Consider the following 17,250-nt stretch of genomic DNA (forward strand, 5'->3'; position numbering starts at 1 on the left):
GAAAGCTGGACAGCCATATGCAAAAGGATGACACTGGACCACTGACTTATACTATACACAAAGATCAACTCAAAATGGATTAAAGACTTGAATGTAAGACCTGAAACCATAAAACTCCTATAAGAAAACATAGGCAGTAAGCTCCTTGACATTGCTCTTGGTGATGATTTTTTGGACTTGATACCAAAAACAAAAATAAACAAGTGGTAATACATCAAAAATAAACAAGTGGTAAAAAGCTACCACAAAGCCAAGGAAACCATCAACAAAATGAAAAGGCAACCTACCAAAAGGGAGAAAATATCTGCAAATCATACACAGCTGACCCTTGAATATGGGTTTGAACTGCGCAAGTACACTTAATGTTTTTTTTTCAATAAACATAGTACCTGTATTTTAATTTTACAAATCTTTAAGTGTGGGGGAAAGTTTGTGTTCGCTTCAAAATCATAATACGTGGAATCAAATGAACCAGGGTTTAAATTTTGCTTCTATCTAAACTGTTTCTGCTTCCTGCTTTGGGTGAGTCATTTGTCATTTCCTTTGTTTCTAAGGCAGAGATAGCAGTACTTGATTTTCAACTGCTCAGGGGTCAGCACCCCTAACCCCTAGTTGTTTCAACTGTTGAAGAGTCAATTGTATCTGATAAGAAGTTGATATCCAAAATATATAAAGAACTCCTATAATTCAAGAGGGAAAAAAATCCGATTAAAAACTGAGCAGAGGATCTGAAGAGACATTTTTTCAAAGAAGATACACAGATGGCCAACAGACATATGAAAAGATGCTTAACATCGCTAATCATCAGGGAAATGCAAATCAGAGTCACGAGATATCGCCTCACATCTGTTAGAATGGCTATTATCAAAAATACAAGAAATAAGTATTGGTGAGAATGTGGAGAAAAGGGAACCCTTGTTGGTGAGAATGTAAATTGGTGCAGCCACTATTGGGAAACTGTTTGGAGGTTCCTTTAAAAAACAAAACAAGTCCTACCACATGGATCCACTTCTGGGTATTTATTTGAAAAAGACAAAAACACTAATTCAAAAAGATATATGCACCCCCATGTTCGCTACAGCATTATTTACAATAGCCAAGACACGGAAACAACCTAAATGTCCATCAATGGATGGGATGGAATGGGTGATGGGGGTCAAATTTCCAGTTACAAAATAACCCAAGATTTTAAAGAAAACCTGTGTTCATTATATTAATCCCATGACATTAACTTCATTCACCCATGCAAAGAAACATGACAATTGGCCTGTTAAATTAATACAACCCAGTACTATGTCAGTTAATAATGGCAAAGGATTTCGGTGGCTCCCAATAGTATCTACTTTCTTTTTTACCCCAAATATACTCTTTTCAAACTTTCAGCATGCCTCCAAATTCTAATATTCCAAAATTAAAGAGCAAGTCTAAATTTACCTATGCAAACTGAAAATGTTTTATACTTTCCTATCAAAGAATGGTAACATATTTGGTTTATTTTTAAGAATGCTTCTAATCTCTTTTCCTCTAGATACCTAATATTCAAGAGTTCCTTTTTATCTGGAGTATTTATTCTAAGAGTCTGCAGTTCCAGGTTACACAGGGAAGCAAGAGTTATTTTAAAAATGTACCCATTAAAATGCTCATTATGGGTTTCCCATCCCAACCACACTAGCCCTCAAATCAACACAGTGTCTGTGCCTGTTCATCATGCCATTAGTCTCTTGCTAGCTATAGGTTTGTAAACACCTGACAATTTAATCCAAATACGATGCAAAACGACTGCAAATTAAACTACATTAGCAAAATACGCAAGATTTCAGAAAGTTAATGAAAATGTGTTGGGAAAACTGCTTGGAATCATTTAAATAGTCTTGAACAAATAAGAGTTATGTCAGCTAATGACTAAAAAAGATAATCAACAAAGATGATACTAGATTCAAGAATTTTCTTTGAACAGCAAAGAATTAAGGAAGGTTCTTGGAACTGAAGACACTCTCTATCACTTTTGCAAAAATAAACTCCATTATAATTATATCTTAACAGTTAAAAAAATGGTAGCACTTGCCTTATATTCTGATTTCAGAACCCAATCCTGCAAAAGATGCAAGTCCCCTGTAAAAACCTGGCCTCAAATTAGACATAAATCTAAAAAGCTATCTTATGTTTATTCACTAAATGGAACAGAGAGATAGAATAATAAAACTATTATTATTATTTTAATCCTAAAAATAAAATTCACATTCCCAGTTGTGGAAGAAGCAGCAAATTCCTGATGTAGGTACCAATCACCAACTACACTGGCAAGCCAGAGCTCAAAAGAACTAGAAAAAACTATCTGCAAAAATAGAAAAATGACTTTCATAAAGGTAGAACAACACTATCACCATTTTGCCTTACAAAGAGACAATAAAAGCCAAACTGATGAACTAAGTTGACCTATTATCCTCCTGTAGGCAATCCACAAAAAGTTTTCACTAAGGTGCTGAACAATTGATTCAGAGCTAGGTTTCATTTCATCAATAGAACATGCAAGCTTTCAACTGCGATTCTCTACAAAAGGCAACCTTTGTAATAAATGAACCACCAGAGAAGATTCTAATAAAACTTACCATTGTGTATTGCATTCAGCAACTCTGAGAAAGCTTTTAAGTAAGGAAAAAAGGACTTCAGGTTAAGATCATTCTCAAACACACAAAAGAAACACATAGGCATAGGTTGCATCAGTATAATAAAATCTCAGTAAGTCTACCTTGGATCTTTGCTTAAATCATTAAAACTACAAGCTTGGCTCAGTCTTCACATGGTATAAATTTCTAGATATCGCATTTCACTTGCCAATATATTACCTACTAAATTTAAATAATATGTCAGATATACTGTCATAATGATGACAAATCTCCTTAGTAATAAATAAAGCTACTTTTAAAAAGATGTTTAGTAGTCTAACTATGTAATGTCTTTCTGGCTGAAAGTCAGTATCTATAAGATGCAATTCTATATAGGTAAATCCACCTTTGGTCACACTTAGTAGTATTTATTATAACAAAAAACCTCATTTTATCATCTAACCTGATTAAACATTCTCAATTCCTAGACTTTAGTATAATAGGCTCAAGATATGCAGAGGCCTAAGCAAAAAAGATATCTAATGCCAATATACAAATATTAACATTAAGATTAGTGAAAACCAAAAAATTGAAAATATTACTTCATTGGGGAACAGAAGTCACAATTCTACAATGGAAGCACCATATTAAAAGGCCAGCAATCAACAAAATTTGGTCACAATTTGACTATAATATGGATCCTGAACACAGGACAAAGCAGCAAGTTAAGCTACCTTTGTAGGAGAAAGAAATCTATTCAATTAAGAACCAACTGCATTTTAGAAAATTAAAATTTAAAGGTTCAGAAGTGGCATAATATACTAGAAAAAGCACTAGAGTAGGAGTCAAAAAGTCTGGGTTATCAACCCAGTTAGACAACTTACTAGTTGTTGGACAAGCTCCATCATGCCGATACTGCATGGAAATTTCTGTTGGGAGGGAGGAGAAAGGAAATCAGCAAAGAAGTTGCCAGTGAGTTAAGGGCAGAAAAGAAACAGGCCAGAAAAACAGGAAAACATTCACCTAAAAGTCTAGCTGAGCAGGGCAAACAAATGCAAGAACAAAAATTATGAGCCAGTAATTGGGACATAAGGGGTAGGAGGACCAACCAAACATGATGGCATTCTCACAAATCTTAACAGGACAGTGTAGAAATGTGTGTGCATGTATATGTGTGCAACGAATGAGGAAAAGACAGAAGGGTTTACAAATGAATCTGTATAACAAGCATTTAAGAATAAATGGATTCACTTCTATGAGGAAGTACAGTTAGGCAATGAGATAAACTAATGTGCTTTATATAATTCATTAGATGAGAACAGTGTATCAAACACATCTGAATCCTATGTTCAATTAGAAATTACAATTTAAGTATGAAAATTATTTAGTTTATATCTGAGCAGAAATCCATTATGACTTACATAACAATATAAAACTCATTAAACTACACTCTGCTTACTTTCTTGTACCTTCCATTTTTGATGATGGTAATGAATGAAAAGCCATTACTCTTATTCTTTTACTCCACCCAAATGAGGAGAACGAGCAGAGGGTGACGTGAAGCAATAAAACACTGCTAAAAGCAAAATCTGCTCAGAAATGGGAAATAAATTTCCATATGACACTCCAAAGGAAAAGTAATCGATAAAACCAGTGCTAAGGCTGTGACTCAAAAGTCCTGGCCTGGGAACTCCCTGGCAGTCCAGTGGTTAAGACTGCACTTCCACTGCAGGAGGCAAGAGTTCGATCCCTGGTTGGGGAACTAAGATCCCACAAGCCACCACAGGAATTCTCTGGCTATTACTTAACCAAAAACATGACCTCTAGGAACCATGTGTACAGCAGAGCCTTCCAGGCAACCATCACTCACACATCTACCTCAGAACTCAAGTCTAATCATGGGCCCACTCTGAATAACTTGAAATTAAGAAGAAAGACAAAGCAAGGTAGAGGAAGCCAGCACTCACTTTCAATCACTGTAATGTTAAAAGAACTTGACATTAGATACTGTTAAAAAATCAAACACTTAGGCCAGTTTAGTGTAAGTCCTTTTCCAGATGACCCTCGAAAATGAGCCATGGTGGGAGAATTTGCCACCTTAATGCTTCATTAACAAATGCAATACAAGTGAGATTTTAAAAGGCTATTAAAGAGATAGACATGTTACATTATAGAGAAATGGTAGTTGTTTGGAATGGTGCTAAAAAAATAATCAAAGGACACTCATGCAGAAGGATTTTCTCAGTGGGGACAAAAAACTGGAATATGGCTATTCTGGCCTTTGATCTAGTACTTTTATAGAAAGACAGCCATGACATAGGGCCAGCAAATTTTCAGATCATCAAAGGCCAAAACAAAATCAGGGGATTTTCTAAGAAAGCAAATTCCAAGGTATATCCTGGTCTTAGCAACATCCAATATCCTTTATGATTTTCATTTATAATCCAATATAATCAATGTATGTAAGATCATGAACCTGAGTCATTTAGATGTGAATTATGTTCACTAACTGTAACTACTCCTTCATCTACAGTACTGTATTAGTAACTCTACTCTCATGAGTTTATTAGATTAATATTTTATCTATATGATTCCCTTACCTGTTTACAGAATCAGTCTATTTCTAATTAAAATATTTTATCAAAAAAAGACTTCTCAGTTTCACTTTACCAACATAAGTAGATATGACATAAATGGGGATACATTTAACAAGTTCCCTTTCATAGTTACACAGGCTCAAGTTAAACTTTCATAACCTTCATATTTCAGTAGATGCCAGAAGAAACTTCTATTGAGGCAATATACTCATAGTAATAACTTGTCTTTGTGAAATCAGCAACAATTTAAGATTAAGCACATGGTCTCACAACCAAAGGACTGCCTTTCCAGAATCTCCTTTTATAGCATGTATCACCACTAAAGAATTCCATCACTGAAATAGATTTCAGGTATCTTAACTGAGAAAGGTATAGCAGCATTCTATTAAAGAATTAGAGACTGAGTTTTTAAAAAAAAAAAAAAAAAAAGCAGGGAACCGTATATTTTGAAAGGACAGAGCATGCCCAAAGAAAAGAAATTAATGTTAAACCACCATCATTTAAAAAATACCAAACTTTTCTCAGAGAAAATAAGATGTTGATTTTTGTGAAGAAAAAATGCTAACTTTCACTTTACTAAATCATAAACTCTCCTAATGTGGTTGAGATAAAAAGGAAAACGGGGACCTCCCTGGTGGTTCAGTGGTTAAGAATCCGCCTGCCAATGCAGGGGACACGGGTTTGAGCCCTGGTCCGGGAAGATCCCACATGCCGCGGAGCAACTAAGCCCATGCGCCACGACTACTGAGCCTACGCTCTAGAGACAGGGAGCCACAACTACAGAAGCCCATGCACCTAGAGCCCGCACACCACAACGAAGAGTAGCCCCCGCTTGCAGCAACTAGAGAAAGCCCGCGCGTAGCAACGAAGACCCAACGCGGGCAAAAACAAACAAATAAATTTTAAAAAAAAGGAAAACAGAAAAGGACAAATACAGCATGTCAACTCTTCCAAAATATTCAATGTTTTCAACATCTTAATTTTCAATGTTTGAAAAGACCAGGTGCCTGTTAAGAGCTCAAAAGAACATATGTAGGAAAGAATTCAATCAAAAGTTTAATATAATCTGTAAGCCAAAACTTACAACCTTTAGTAGCCGCTTAAAACATTTTGTACAAGTCAGTATAAAACAGTAGGTCATTTATCAGGATGTACTGCGATTTAATAAAAATCTTACAATACAAACCCTTGATCAGACAAGTTTAGAGGTGTTTTCTGGGTTTCTATTCTGACTAGATCTAGGCCTCCTAGAATAAATATCTTGCTACATATGCTCTACTATAATTTGAACATGTCATGAGAGAATTTTGATTACTATAAAATTCTTTTAATAGTAAGTTGCCAGAATTAAGTCCAGAATGCTAATTCTAGGAGAAAGACCACTAGCCTCAAAGTCTGATTTCTTCAGCCTGGCATTCAACTCTCCATAAACTCATCCTGCTCTATTTAATCAACATTACTTCTAACTATCCCACAAACACAAGCTTCTTGTTTCTATGAAGTTTACCCTTCAAATATACCTTTACTATCTTTTCTGTTAATAATGTTGCCCTTCTTTTTCTGCCTACTCCAAAGTACAATTCAAATTTCATCTTGTCCATGGTCTTTTCCAACTAATTATATATCCTAAAACTGGTCTGTAATACTATTGATACGTGAAAAGCTTTACAATAAATAATTTCACTTGCAATCTGGCAAAAACACTTGAAAGACAAGTACAAAATCACACAGGATACTACTAAACACATAACATTCTCAGTGATTACTAATAGTATTCATTCTTTTTTTTTGTTTTTTAATGTTTAGCATTTATTATGGTCAAAGCACTGTGCTGGCAGTGAGGAGACAGTCATGAACATGACAAACACAGCCCCTAACCTCCTGGAGCTAGGATTATAGTGCTTGTTATAGTCTAACCTTATAACTAACAGGTGTTTACAAGGTCACCTGCATTGTTACTTGCACATGAATCTTTAAAAGGGCATCATGAAAAACAATTCTTGATAACACAGTACACATTTTCTCCTTCTGACTTATTTATACAGGAGCGAGTTTTCTGCTTTTACAATTACTAAGTGCTTTCTCAATCTAAAATTAGTCCAAAGGAAAAATTAACATTTTGATACTAGAGGAGGTACTATTGTTGCAAGTTAAATTATTGGCTCAAACTCTCTTGTTGATCCCATTGCTTAAAGCATGACTGACAGTATACTAGCAAGGTTTTACACCCTCATCAGCAAACATCCCTTGAATTTTATAATTGTCTCTGGAATCAAGGAAAATGCATAGCTCCACCACTTAGAGCTGTGAGAATTCTGTCTCTGTTTCCTCTTCTATATAATGAGCGATAATACTTGATGCCTGTCAAGTGCTTAAGATAGTGTGCAGCACATGCTAAGTTTCAACAGCAGTTAGCAATTCTTAACTTATGGTAAGACGGCGTAATTCCTAAATACTCATGGCATTTAGCCAGCTTCTAGATAAGAATAGACTTTTTAGTACTACGCTTATCAGTGAGACAGTGCTCTGATCTAGTCATAAAACTTTTAGTAAAATGTGTAAGATTAAATAATATACTACCTCAAATAGTTTTCAACAACTAATCTTATTCCGTAATTATGGCTTTAACAAGATATATACACTCTTCAGAGTGATTTTAAAACTCAAGTTTAAGAAAAAAAAAAATCCTGACAAGTCTAAATTTAAATTTAAGTCATTTATTTTGGTGAAATAACATTTATGGGAATTTCTCCCTAAATTTCTGTCTACCTACTGGTGAGGTAAAAGGGATACAAATTCATATTTTTCTGCCACAGATGTACCACAAACATTGCCCTCACAAAGTAATCAGTGTGTAAAAAACATGATTTCCCACACCTAAAATTTCCCTAAATCAATAACAGCTAGGAAAATCTTTTAAGAATGTAAATCAATAGTTTAAGTCCATTAAATTGAGGATGTGTGTTTCAAATGGCATCAAATGCAATTTCTGAAATTCAGTAATTTTCAGACTATGCCCCTATGGACAGTATATTGGTGAGGATCTCTTTTCATTAGAGCAAATTTAGGCCTAATTTTCTCAATATGTTACTCACCTGATTCCTGTGCCTCTTGCTAAAAATAAATATGAACTAAAATTTTTTCTGAGGAAATGTCTAAATTTATTTCTTGTGACTAGGGGCTATGGCTAACTGCTAAGCTCTTCTGATCTCAAAGGAAACATACTATATAAATAAAACGTATATTTAAGTGTGCAACATATTAAAATCTTTTCAATGAACTTATTTCTCACTGCAATTTATTATTTTTCCCCTCTAAAACAGTGGTTCTCAACCAAGGGCAATCCCCCCCCCTCCCCAACCTGAACATTTTTTGACTGTCACTATGGGCGGGGGAGTCTTGGGTGCTATTGGCATTTAGTGGGTAAGGTTTTGGAATCCTGATAAACATCCTACAAGGCACAGGACAGCAATGTACAACAGAGAATTATCCCAACCAGAATGTCAATAGTGCTAAGACTGGGGAATCTTGCTCTCAACCATCTTTAACGCTACTAATGAAACAATCCTTCCATAGTTTCCACTCGTTTCTCCAAAAAATTTGTCAAACAGGTCCACCACAGGCACAGCAGCTAGCTATGAGAAATAAAAAGAGAAAGAAATCTCTGGCTGTGTTATCTTGGGCAACTTATTTTGTCTGTCTAAGCCTCAGTTTTATCAGCTGTGAAACAGGGGTATTAATAGCCCTTACTTCATAAAACTGCTCTGAAGATTAAACAAGTTAATAAGTGTAAAGCACTTAACAGATGCTGGCACAAAACAAATGGTAGTTAATAGTTACTACTTCTCATATCTGACCTTTAAACGTGCTCTTTTCTCCCTTATAATGGTTTTTCTTATGTTTACTTACTGAAATTAATGTCTGTACAACTATAAAAACAATCCAAAATTCTATATTTATATAATATACGTGAACAACCTTCATTTAAATTCTATTTATTATTTTTCCATGCCATTTTCTACCTATCCTCTCCATCAACTAACAGAACTGGTAAAACCCATAATGGTTTTTTTTTAGCCAAAATTTCATCATTTCTACAATCAGAAATCTAAAATCAAAACATGGCTAAGATTTACAATCAACACTTATTTAAAATCATTTATCTCAAATTGAAGATGCAATTTAAAAGATAAATGTTGACATTTAGCTAATATACACACTGTTAAGTTTCTAAAAACACGAATCTTAAAATTTTTTTAAATTGAAAATAATATTCACATTACAAACTATAGGTTAAAAAAGCATCCCAATGTGGTAAATAAGAACATATATAAATTCATTCATACTACAGTAAAGATAATGGTAAAAAACTGGTAAACACAGTTGAAAACAAAAATGATATTAAGTCATTTCAGATATCTCCTGAAATAAAATGTGATTTTTAAAGTCCATAAATTTAAATCATTTATCACTGATTAAAAAATACTCCAGATGGAGTTAATTCAAGTAGAATTTGTGTGAGGAATTGTTGAGAAAATGAAGACTAACTGAAGTGTAGGGAAAGGAAGCCCCAAAACAAATACCAATCAAAAACAGTGCAAAAACTCTCACATCTTAAATGTGAATTCTGAGTTGATTTTTAAAATACTATGCAAGTGAAGCAAAAACAAAAATGGGAAATTAATTCTAGGTGTTTCGTAAGAAATGAATGACCGGGGCTTCCCTCCTGGTCCAGTGGGTAAGACTCCGTGCTCCCAATGCAGGGGGCTGGAGTTCAATCCCTGGTCGAGCAACTAAGATCCCACATACCACAACTAAGCCCATGTGCCGCAACTACTAAGTCCGTGCGCTCTAGAGCCCAAGTGCCACAACTAGAGAAGCCTACGAGCTGCAATGAAGACCCAGCGCAGCCTTAATTTTTAAAAATAAATAAATATTCCTTAAAAAAAAGAAATGAATAACCAACAACTATTTAGCCTATATTAAGTAAAACTGGATTAGTGCCAAATGTCCTTTCCAAAGACCAAACTGTCCTCCTAAGATCATAACACTTTTCATTAAGATAATTAAATGTCACTTAGCAACTCACAGTATTATCATAATGATAGTTTAAAATGAATTTGCGGGGACTTCCCTGGTGGCACAGTGGTTAGGAATCCACCTGCCAATGCAGGGGACACAGGTTCGAGCCCTGGTCCAGGAAGATCCCACATGCCGTGGAGCAACTAAGCCCGTGCGCCACAACTACTGAAGCCCACGCGCCTAGAGCCCGTGCTCCGCAACAAGAGAAGCCACCGCAACAAGAAGCCCACACACTGCAACGAAGAGTAGCTCCCGCTCGCCACAACTAGAGAAAGCCCGTGCGCAGCAACGAAGACCCAATGCAGCCAAAAATAAATAAATAAACAAAATTTTTAAAAAATAAGATAAAATAAATTTTGCTTGGTGGTGCTGGCAGTGGCAGTGGCAGTGGCAGTGGCAGTGGCAGTGGCGGTGGGTGGGTGGGAGGGAGAGTGGGAGGGAGGGAGGGAGAGTGGGAGGGAGGGAGGGAGGGAGAAAACAAGTGGCCAGGCCTACCTGAACCAAGTGGAGAGGAGCCCACACTAAGACTCTGCACACTCCCATTCCTGAGCGGCGTGGGGGATTTCTGGAGACTAGAGCTGGTTACACTTCCTGCAGCTGACGCTACAGATGACGTTGGTGAAGCAGAAGAAACTGAGAGATGAGAAACATTCTCTTGACTTTTGTTGCCTTTGGGTCTACCAGGCCCATGCTTACTTTGCTTATTTCCTTTTCTTTTCTTTTCCTTTACAGTTTCTTCTTCTATGCCAGAAGTTTGAGCCCGCTTATATCCTGCTGTAGGAAGGCTGGAATTACCCAAATCTCCAGGTGAATTTTCAAAGCTTTTAGGCTGCGGAATAACAGCTGAGGTTGAAGGGAGACCAATTATGGAACTAAAACTATTTACCCCCCCTTCCTGGCTTCCAGACTCTCCTTTATGTACATCTTTGGTTGATGATGACTGTTGGGAGTGAGTGTAACTGTCATTACGCAGATCTGAGTCTGTAAAGCTCAAGAAATCCTGGGGAGACTGTACTGAACTTCCCGAAGATGATTTTACACTGCCTGGAGTTCCTGAAAAACTGCCTGTAGTGGGGGAAAAAAAAAAATGGGGTAGGAAAAGAAAAAATTGGATGCAAAAGTTCCCATGAGCAGTAGAAATGACACAATCATCAAAAAGAGAGGATGAAAAAAACTATAAAACTTAGGACATCAGTATGTAACAAAGCTAGATTTTTTTTAAGGATTATTACTGAAATCAAGTTTATCTATAAAATTATGTTCTAAAAATACTTATTTTATAGTTATTAAATTGAATATTAACTCTTGAATTATAAGCTATTACTTGTACAATTACCAAGATATAAGATGTGCTTTATTTAACCTACCTTTTACCATGGCAGCATTCCTCTACTCTCCCCCAAATGCCTTGTGTATGCTTGAGCAAGGACCGAAGAAAAGCAAAGTCTCAAGGAGACTCTGAAATGACTATGATTGAACTCTGAATGGCTTTGGGAACTTCCTTTCTTGCAATTATTGAAGGTATGATTATAAATGTTCCCAACATACAATAAGATCCAAAAGATGTTGCTCAGGTCATAAGTTCTGAGTTTTAACTTCAAGATAATGTTGGTGAATGTTATCATTCAGTTATATCTACCCCACCAAAACAAGGATTTGATCTAATAATGATCATATGGAACCTAATCTATATAACTCACATTCTCCCAGTCCACCTCCCATGGAGATGCATAAAGAAAAGAAACCAGCCACTTATATTCTGCTATTGCTTTTATGAAAGTAAAATCATAGGAGGGGCACCTCTCATGAATCTCTCACAACTGCTTATTTTTTCCCCACTCTTTAGTTAAAGAATATTAGTAAGCCCACTGTGTCATTATGAGATATAAAAACCTCAAGGTTTTTATTTACCAGGTTAAAACTAATGGCTGGGATGAAACAAATTCGATCCACCATCCCACTTCATCAAACACTCTCGCCACGCTTGCCAAATGAAGTAACAAGTGTTTAGACTCAGTTTTGACCAACATCTATTGTGTTTCATAAAACTAAACTATGTCATGTTTTAACTAATGTCTTTAAGAAACAAAAGCTCAAAATAACGTGTTCTGTTGGCAGTGGAAAGGAAATTCCAAGCTAAGTGTTAAATTGTACTGCAGAGCACATTCGTAAGTAATCACACATAAATCCACCTAAATATTTACAAAGATATTTTTTCCCTACACGTAAGAAATAATTTCTTTTTAACTAAAGTCTCAAGGTTTTGGTTTTTAAATTTTAAGCTCTTCTAAAATGGCTCATTAAAAAAAATTAATAGTTCTAAAATTTAACTCCTTCAAGAGAATATCTGCCTTATTACTTTACAAAATTACTTGTACCTATGTGACCATTTTCAGGCCATTTCTGTGTAAAAAAAATATATACATACTAAGAAGCCATTTACATTACATCAATCATTTAAGGATAACTGCAATTTGCCACTTAATTAGCAGCTATAAAGAAGTTCTTTATTATCCATTCTGATCTGTCACCATCTGTTTTTTTTCTGCACATTTTTGTTTTTACAGCTGGTGTTAAAAGCTCACGACAGCACAGCAAATACTTTAAAACACTTAGTATACACAATATTTTAAATGTGTATTTTCTAAAATTCACATACTACCTGCAATTAAAAAAAAAAAAAACAACCAATTACCTTAAATGCCCTACCTTTAAATTTCAACTTTTAAAACTTTTTAGGATATTACTTCAGATATAAAAACATAACACGTTCTCTACCATATCTTAACAGAAGCAGGGAAAGACTCTCCAACATTGTGAAGTTTAAGAAAATGAGAGCTCTCTTTTCTAAATGAATTAGTACTTCAAAGATAACATTAAAAACTCAAAAATGCAATTTTAGAAGTACAAAATAAGGTCTTAATTATAGAGAAGAGATGATTGAATTCTGCTAATCACATTCAAAATGTGAATGAAGTTACATAAAAATTAGTTTTACAGGAATTCCCTGGTGGTCCAGTGGTTAGGACTCGGCACTTTCACCGCCGTGGCCCAGGTTTGATCCCTGGTCAGGGAACTAAGATCCCGAAAGCCATGCGACAAAAACAAACAAACAAACTAAAAAACCAAAAACTACAGTTTTACTATTTGTTTTCCAAAGTATCATAAAAATAATATACAGTAAATTTATTAAACATAAAACAGCAAATTTAGCATTTCATTTCTTTTCTACTTGTCTAATTTTTTGTTATAGGAGGCAAAAAGAAAAAAGAAAAAAAAGTCTAGGACTAGAAAATCTTGAAGCCCAAAATAACTTAGTTTAAAAATATATGGGGCTTCCCTGGTGGCGCAGTGGTTGGGAGTCTGCCTGCCAATGCAGGGGACACGGGTTCGAGCCCTGGTTTGGGAAGATCCCACATGCCACGGAGCAACTGGGCCCTTGAGCCACACCTACTGAGCCTGTGTGTCTGGAGCCTGTGCTCTGCAACAAGAGAGGCCCGCACACCGCGATGAAGAGTGGCCCTCACTCGCCACATCTAGAGAAAGCCCTTGCACAGAAACGAAGACCCAACACAGCCAAAAATAAATAAATAAATAAATATTAAAAAATATATATATATATATGAATATACTTTTTAATGAAGAGGTCAGCAGACTAAGCATCTCTCTACATATTCAAATTATGTTCTGGTAGATTCTGGGTATAATTTTTATTGTCAGCAAAAGCTTTAACAGGGTAAAGAAAAGGACAACTTTTTCCCTCATTTACTCCTAAGGGACAAAAGGCGGGGGTGGGGGCGAGGGAGAGGAGGCCTTTATTTTACTAAATATATTTGTCTCAAACAGTTCTAGCACTTACATTTCTCAACATATTTATTTCAAAATAAAAACCTAGAATCTAAGGTTTAGCTGAGTTATTTTGTTCTCCATAAAACAGACTTGTCATATAAAACACAGAATGCCTAGTTAATTCTGAATATCAGTTAAACAACAAATTATTTTTCAGTATAAGTATGTCCCAAATAAATGCATGGGACACACACTGAAAAATATAATTTGTTGTTTAACTAAAACTCAAAACTAACTGGGCATCCTGTACATACAGCAGCCATAATTACCAAAATATATGTAGGCTGAGCAAAATTCTACTTTCATCTTCAAGCTTTATAATAAATGCATTAATAATCAGCAAGTATTATTTACCAAGAACTATTTAGCTCCCCTAAAAATTACTCAGTACTTATTCACTTACTGAAAATGTATACCTTAACAGTTTTAGTGTTCAACTGGGAAAGACAAATAAAAATAATTTATAAATTAGAATGACTTTTCTGTTGAGCAGAAAGGAAAGGAAAACTCCAGCTTTTATTGTTTTTCTCCTCAGACTTAAACTTTATTCCACATCTATTTAAACATTAAAAAAATTACAGTTCAACTTTAGAAGCACAGGTCGTAACACAAAAAGAAAGCAAAGTTCCCAGAAACATTTGAAGAAGGAATACTAGTCTTTGAAGTAATCTTACTATAGCATCTAATCATAAAATAATCTCTAATTATCCAATAGTTATAAGTAAAAAGTAAATTCTTTTATAAAACTTAACTACTATTGATCATCACAAGAACAAGTATTTCAACTAAAATATCATAATTAATACCTTGCTGGAAAGGACTAGCTGCTGATACAGTCGTTCCTGGATTTCTTCCACCAGGCTTTCTTCCCCTTTGACCTGAGCTGTGAGCTGAAGATTTCTTCCCTTTGCCCTCTGACCCTCTAGCCTCTGAAACATCTTTTGCACTAGTAGTGTGCGCAGAGACTTCCTGGAAATTTGCATTTGTAAATCGTGCTGCAGTATCTTCCAAACGCTTCAATGATCCAGATATAGAGTTGCTGCTAGTGCTTGTATAAGTCTAACATTTTGATTGAGAAAGGAAGTAAAAGGAAAAAGAACTGATTAAAATTTGGCTACAGGGGGAAAAAAAGATGGCACATTAATAATAAATAATTATTGCACTTGAAAGATAAACATATGAAAGTTTCAGTTATAAAAACAAGTCAGTCTGCCTAAGAAAATCATGTAAAAACAATTTAGAGTCTGGTACAAATATTTCTTTTAAAAATGTAGATAATTTATAATATGACTGAGCATCAAATTGCAGCAATTAGTAAAAGTACGTATTAGTTGTATTTATTAAGTGACACACAGTAAGCAATACAGAAGATACTTGTTTCTCAAGCAACATAATTTTCAACAAGAACAATCTACTTCTTAGACATGAAATTAAAATCAGCTTTAGTGTTCATCACTGAAAGGCAACAACTAGAGAGAAGTAAGGTACTACAATTTCACTACTGGACTATATCCATGATATTATACAGATCTAGCACAGGTCAGAGCAAGAATTTTTTAAATTCAGGTGAAGGCTGCTTTTCAAAAGAGAAATATTTAAAACCTTGAAACAGAAAAGATTTCTTCCCAGTATTAAGTTGAGGAACCAGTTACATTTTGCAGTTAAGATTTCTAAAAAAATTACAAGTACAATTATACCATAAAATTGATTCACAATCACCCCCTATAATTAGTTATGGTAGGGAAACAAAGCAAGATAAAGACAAATTTAAACAGTTTCCATTTTTAATAATCATTTTAATATAAGGTGCATGCAAATAATGACAAATTAAATGACTATGAAAGTGTGATGCCAGATGTAAATTAATCAACATGCTTTGAAATTAAAGATTTATATGGTCCAAAGGGTCAGGGATTTTTGTTGCCATTGTTAAATTGGTGCCTGAACTATAACTAGCCTTAAATTTCTGTTGAATAAATAAATAATTTTCTAATACTTCTACCTGAAATCTCCAATGTAACACAAGTGAAAAATCTGAAAATATGCAAAACTGAAATCTTCCACATATTAACAACCACTCAGTACAAAACATCAGATAAATTTTAAAAACGAGAAAGTGACGATAAAAATCAGGTTTGTTAGCAAATCATTTTTAGCAAATCAGTGTTCAGAAAAAAGGAGTAAGAGGAAACTTCAACTGTTTTGAAAACCAAATCTTTACTACTACTTTTCTGCTACTTGCCCCGTGTTGCTGCTGCACCCTACAGCATCTCACTGCCAAGAACAGATTTTCACCATCAAGTACAAGAGACGTTTTATGATCTCATAAAAAACTAATCACTATTGTAATAAACTATAATCCACAAATAAGAAAAAAGTTTTCAAACTAAATTTCAGGAGAAAACACACTCCCATTTAACAAAACAATCATATTTAAGCTGATTAAATTTCATGGATGACTACCTTTCCCATCCAGACAGGTCACTTTCGAAATCACCTGACACTACACTTTTCCAATATTTTTTTCCAATAATTCAAGTTGATCCTGAGATTTTCCAACCCACTCATTTGACCCTAGTGAAGTTTAAAAGTCATCTAAAGAAAACACGAGGTTTTTCATGCAAGCACTCTTATGTGTCAAATAAGGAAAAGTAGAGAAAACTGGGTAGAATACCAACAACAGAAATAAGCTGTTTCCACATAATCTAAATTAGGGTTGGTCAATTTTCCCAGTCATTTAATAGAATATACTTGCTTACCCCTGAAGTATAAATATGTCCATAAATCCAATGAAAACATGATATTTGGAAGAGAAGGTATTACAAAGAAAGCATTTAATGAAAATTAAACAAATTTCAGTGACCAAAGTCATATTAAATAAAACCATAACATTTTATTTTTTACAAACCTCAACACCTTGTAATTTAAAAAAAAAAAAAAAAAAAACTACAGGGACTTCCCTGGTGGCACAGTGGTTAAGAATCCGTCTGCCAATGCAGGGGACACGGGTTCAAGCCCTGGTCCCGAAGATCCCACATTCCGCGGAGCAACTAAGCCCATGCACCACAACTACTGAGCCTGCGCTCTAGAGCCCACACGCCACAACTACTGAAGCT

The 17,250-nt window shown here is 35.0% G+C and overlaps 1 protein-coding gene across 10 annotated transcripts in view; it reads right to left on the reverse strand.

Annotated features, from left to right (window-relative positions):
* Positions 1–17,250, reverse strand: part of MLLT10 (MLLT10 histone lysine methyltransferase DOT1L cofactor) — a 246,892-nt gene that overhangs the window by 60,705 nt on the left and 168,937 nt on the right. For 7 of the 10 annotated variants that reach the window (XR_009699476.1, XM_061181604.1, XM_061181601.1 and 4 more), the window contains 4 exons: positions 14,941–15,193; positions 10,781–11,350; positions 3,491–3,535; positions 2,610–2,642 (listed from right to left, as the gene is read on the reverse strand). Coding sequence is in view for 9 of the 10 variants with exons in the window: in XM_061181604.1 (XP_061037587.1) it covers positions 2,610–2,642; positions 3,491–3,535; positions 10,781–11,350; positions 14,941–15,193 (901 nt within the window). In the remaining variant the exon portion in view is untranslated. The remainder of the gene's footprint in view (positions 1–2,609; positions 2,643–3,490; positions 3,536–10,780; positions 11,351–14,940; positions 15,194–17,250) is intronic. The other 3 variants (XM_061181602.1, XM_061181603.1, XM_061181607.1) reach the window with 3 other exon arrangements.

This window comes from Eubalaena glacialis, chromosome 2, assembly GCF_028564815.1.
Source record: "Eubalaena glacialis isolate mEubGla1 chromosome 2, mEubGla1.1.hap2.+ XY, whole genome shotgun sequence".
Lineage (NCBI taxonomy): Eukaryota > Metazoa > Chordata > Mammalia > Artiodactyla > Balaenidae > Eubalaena > Eubalaena glacialis.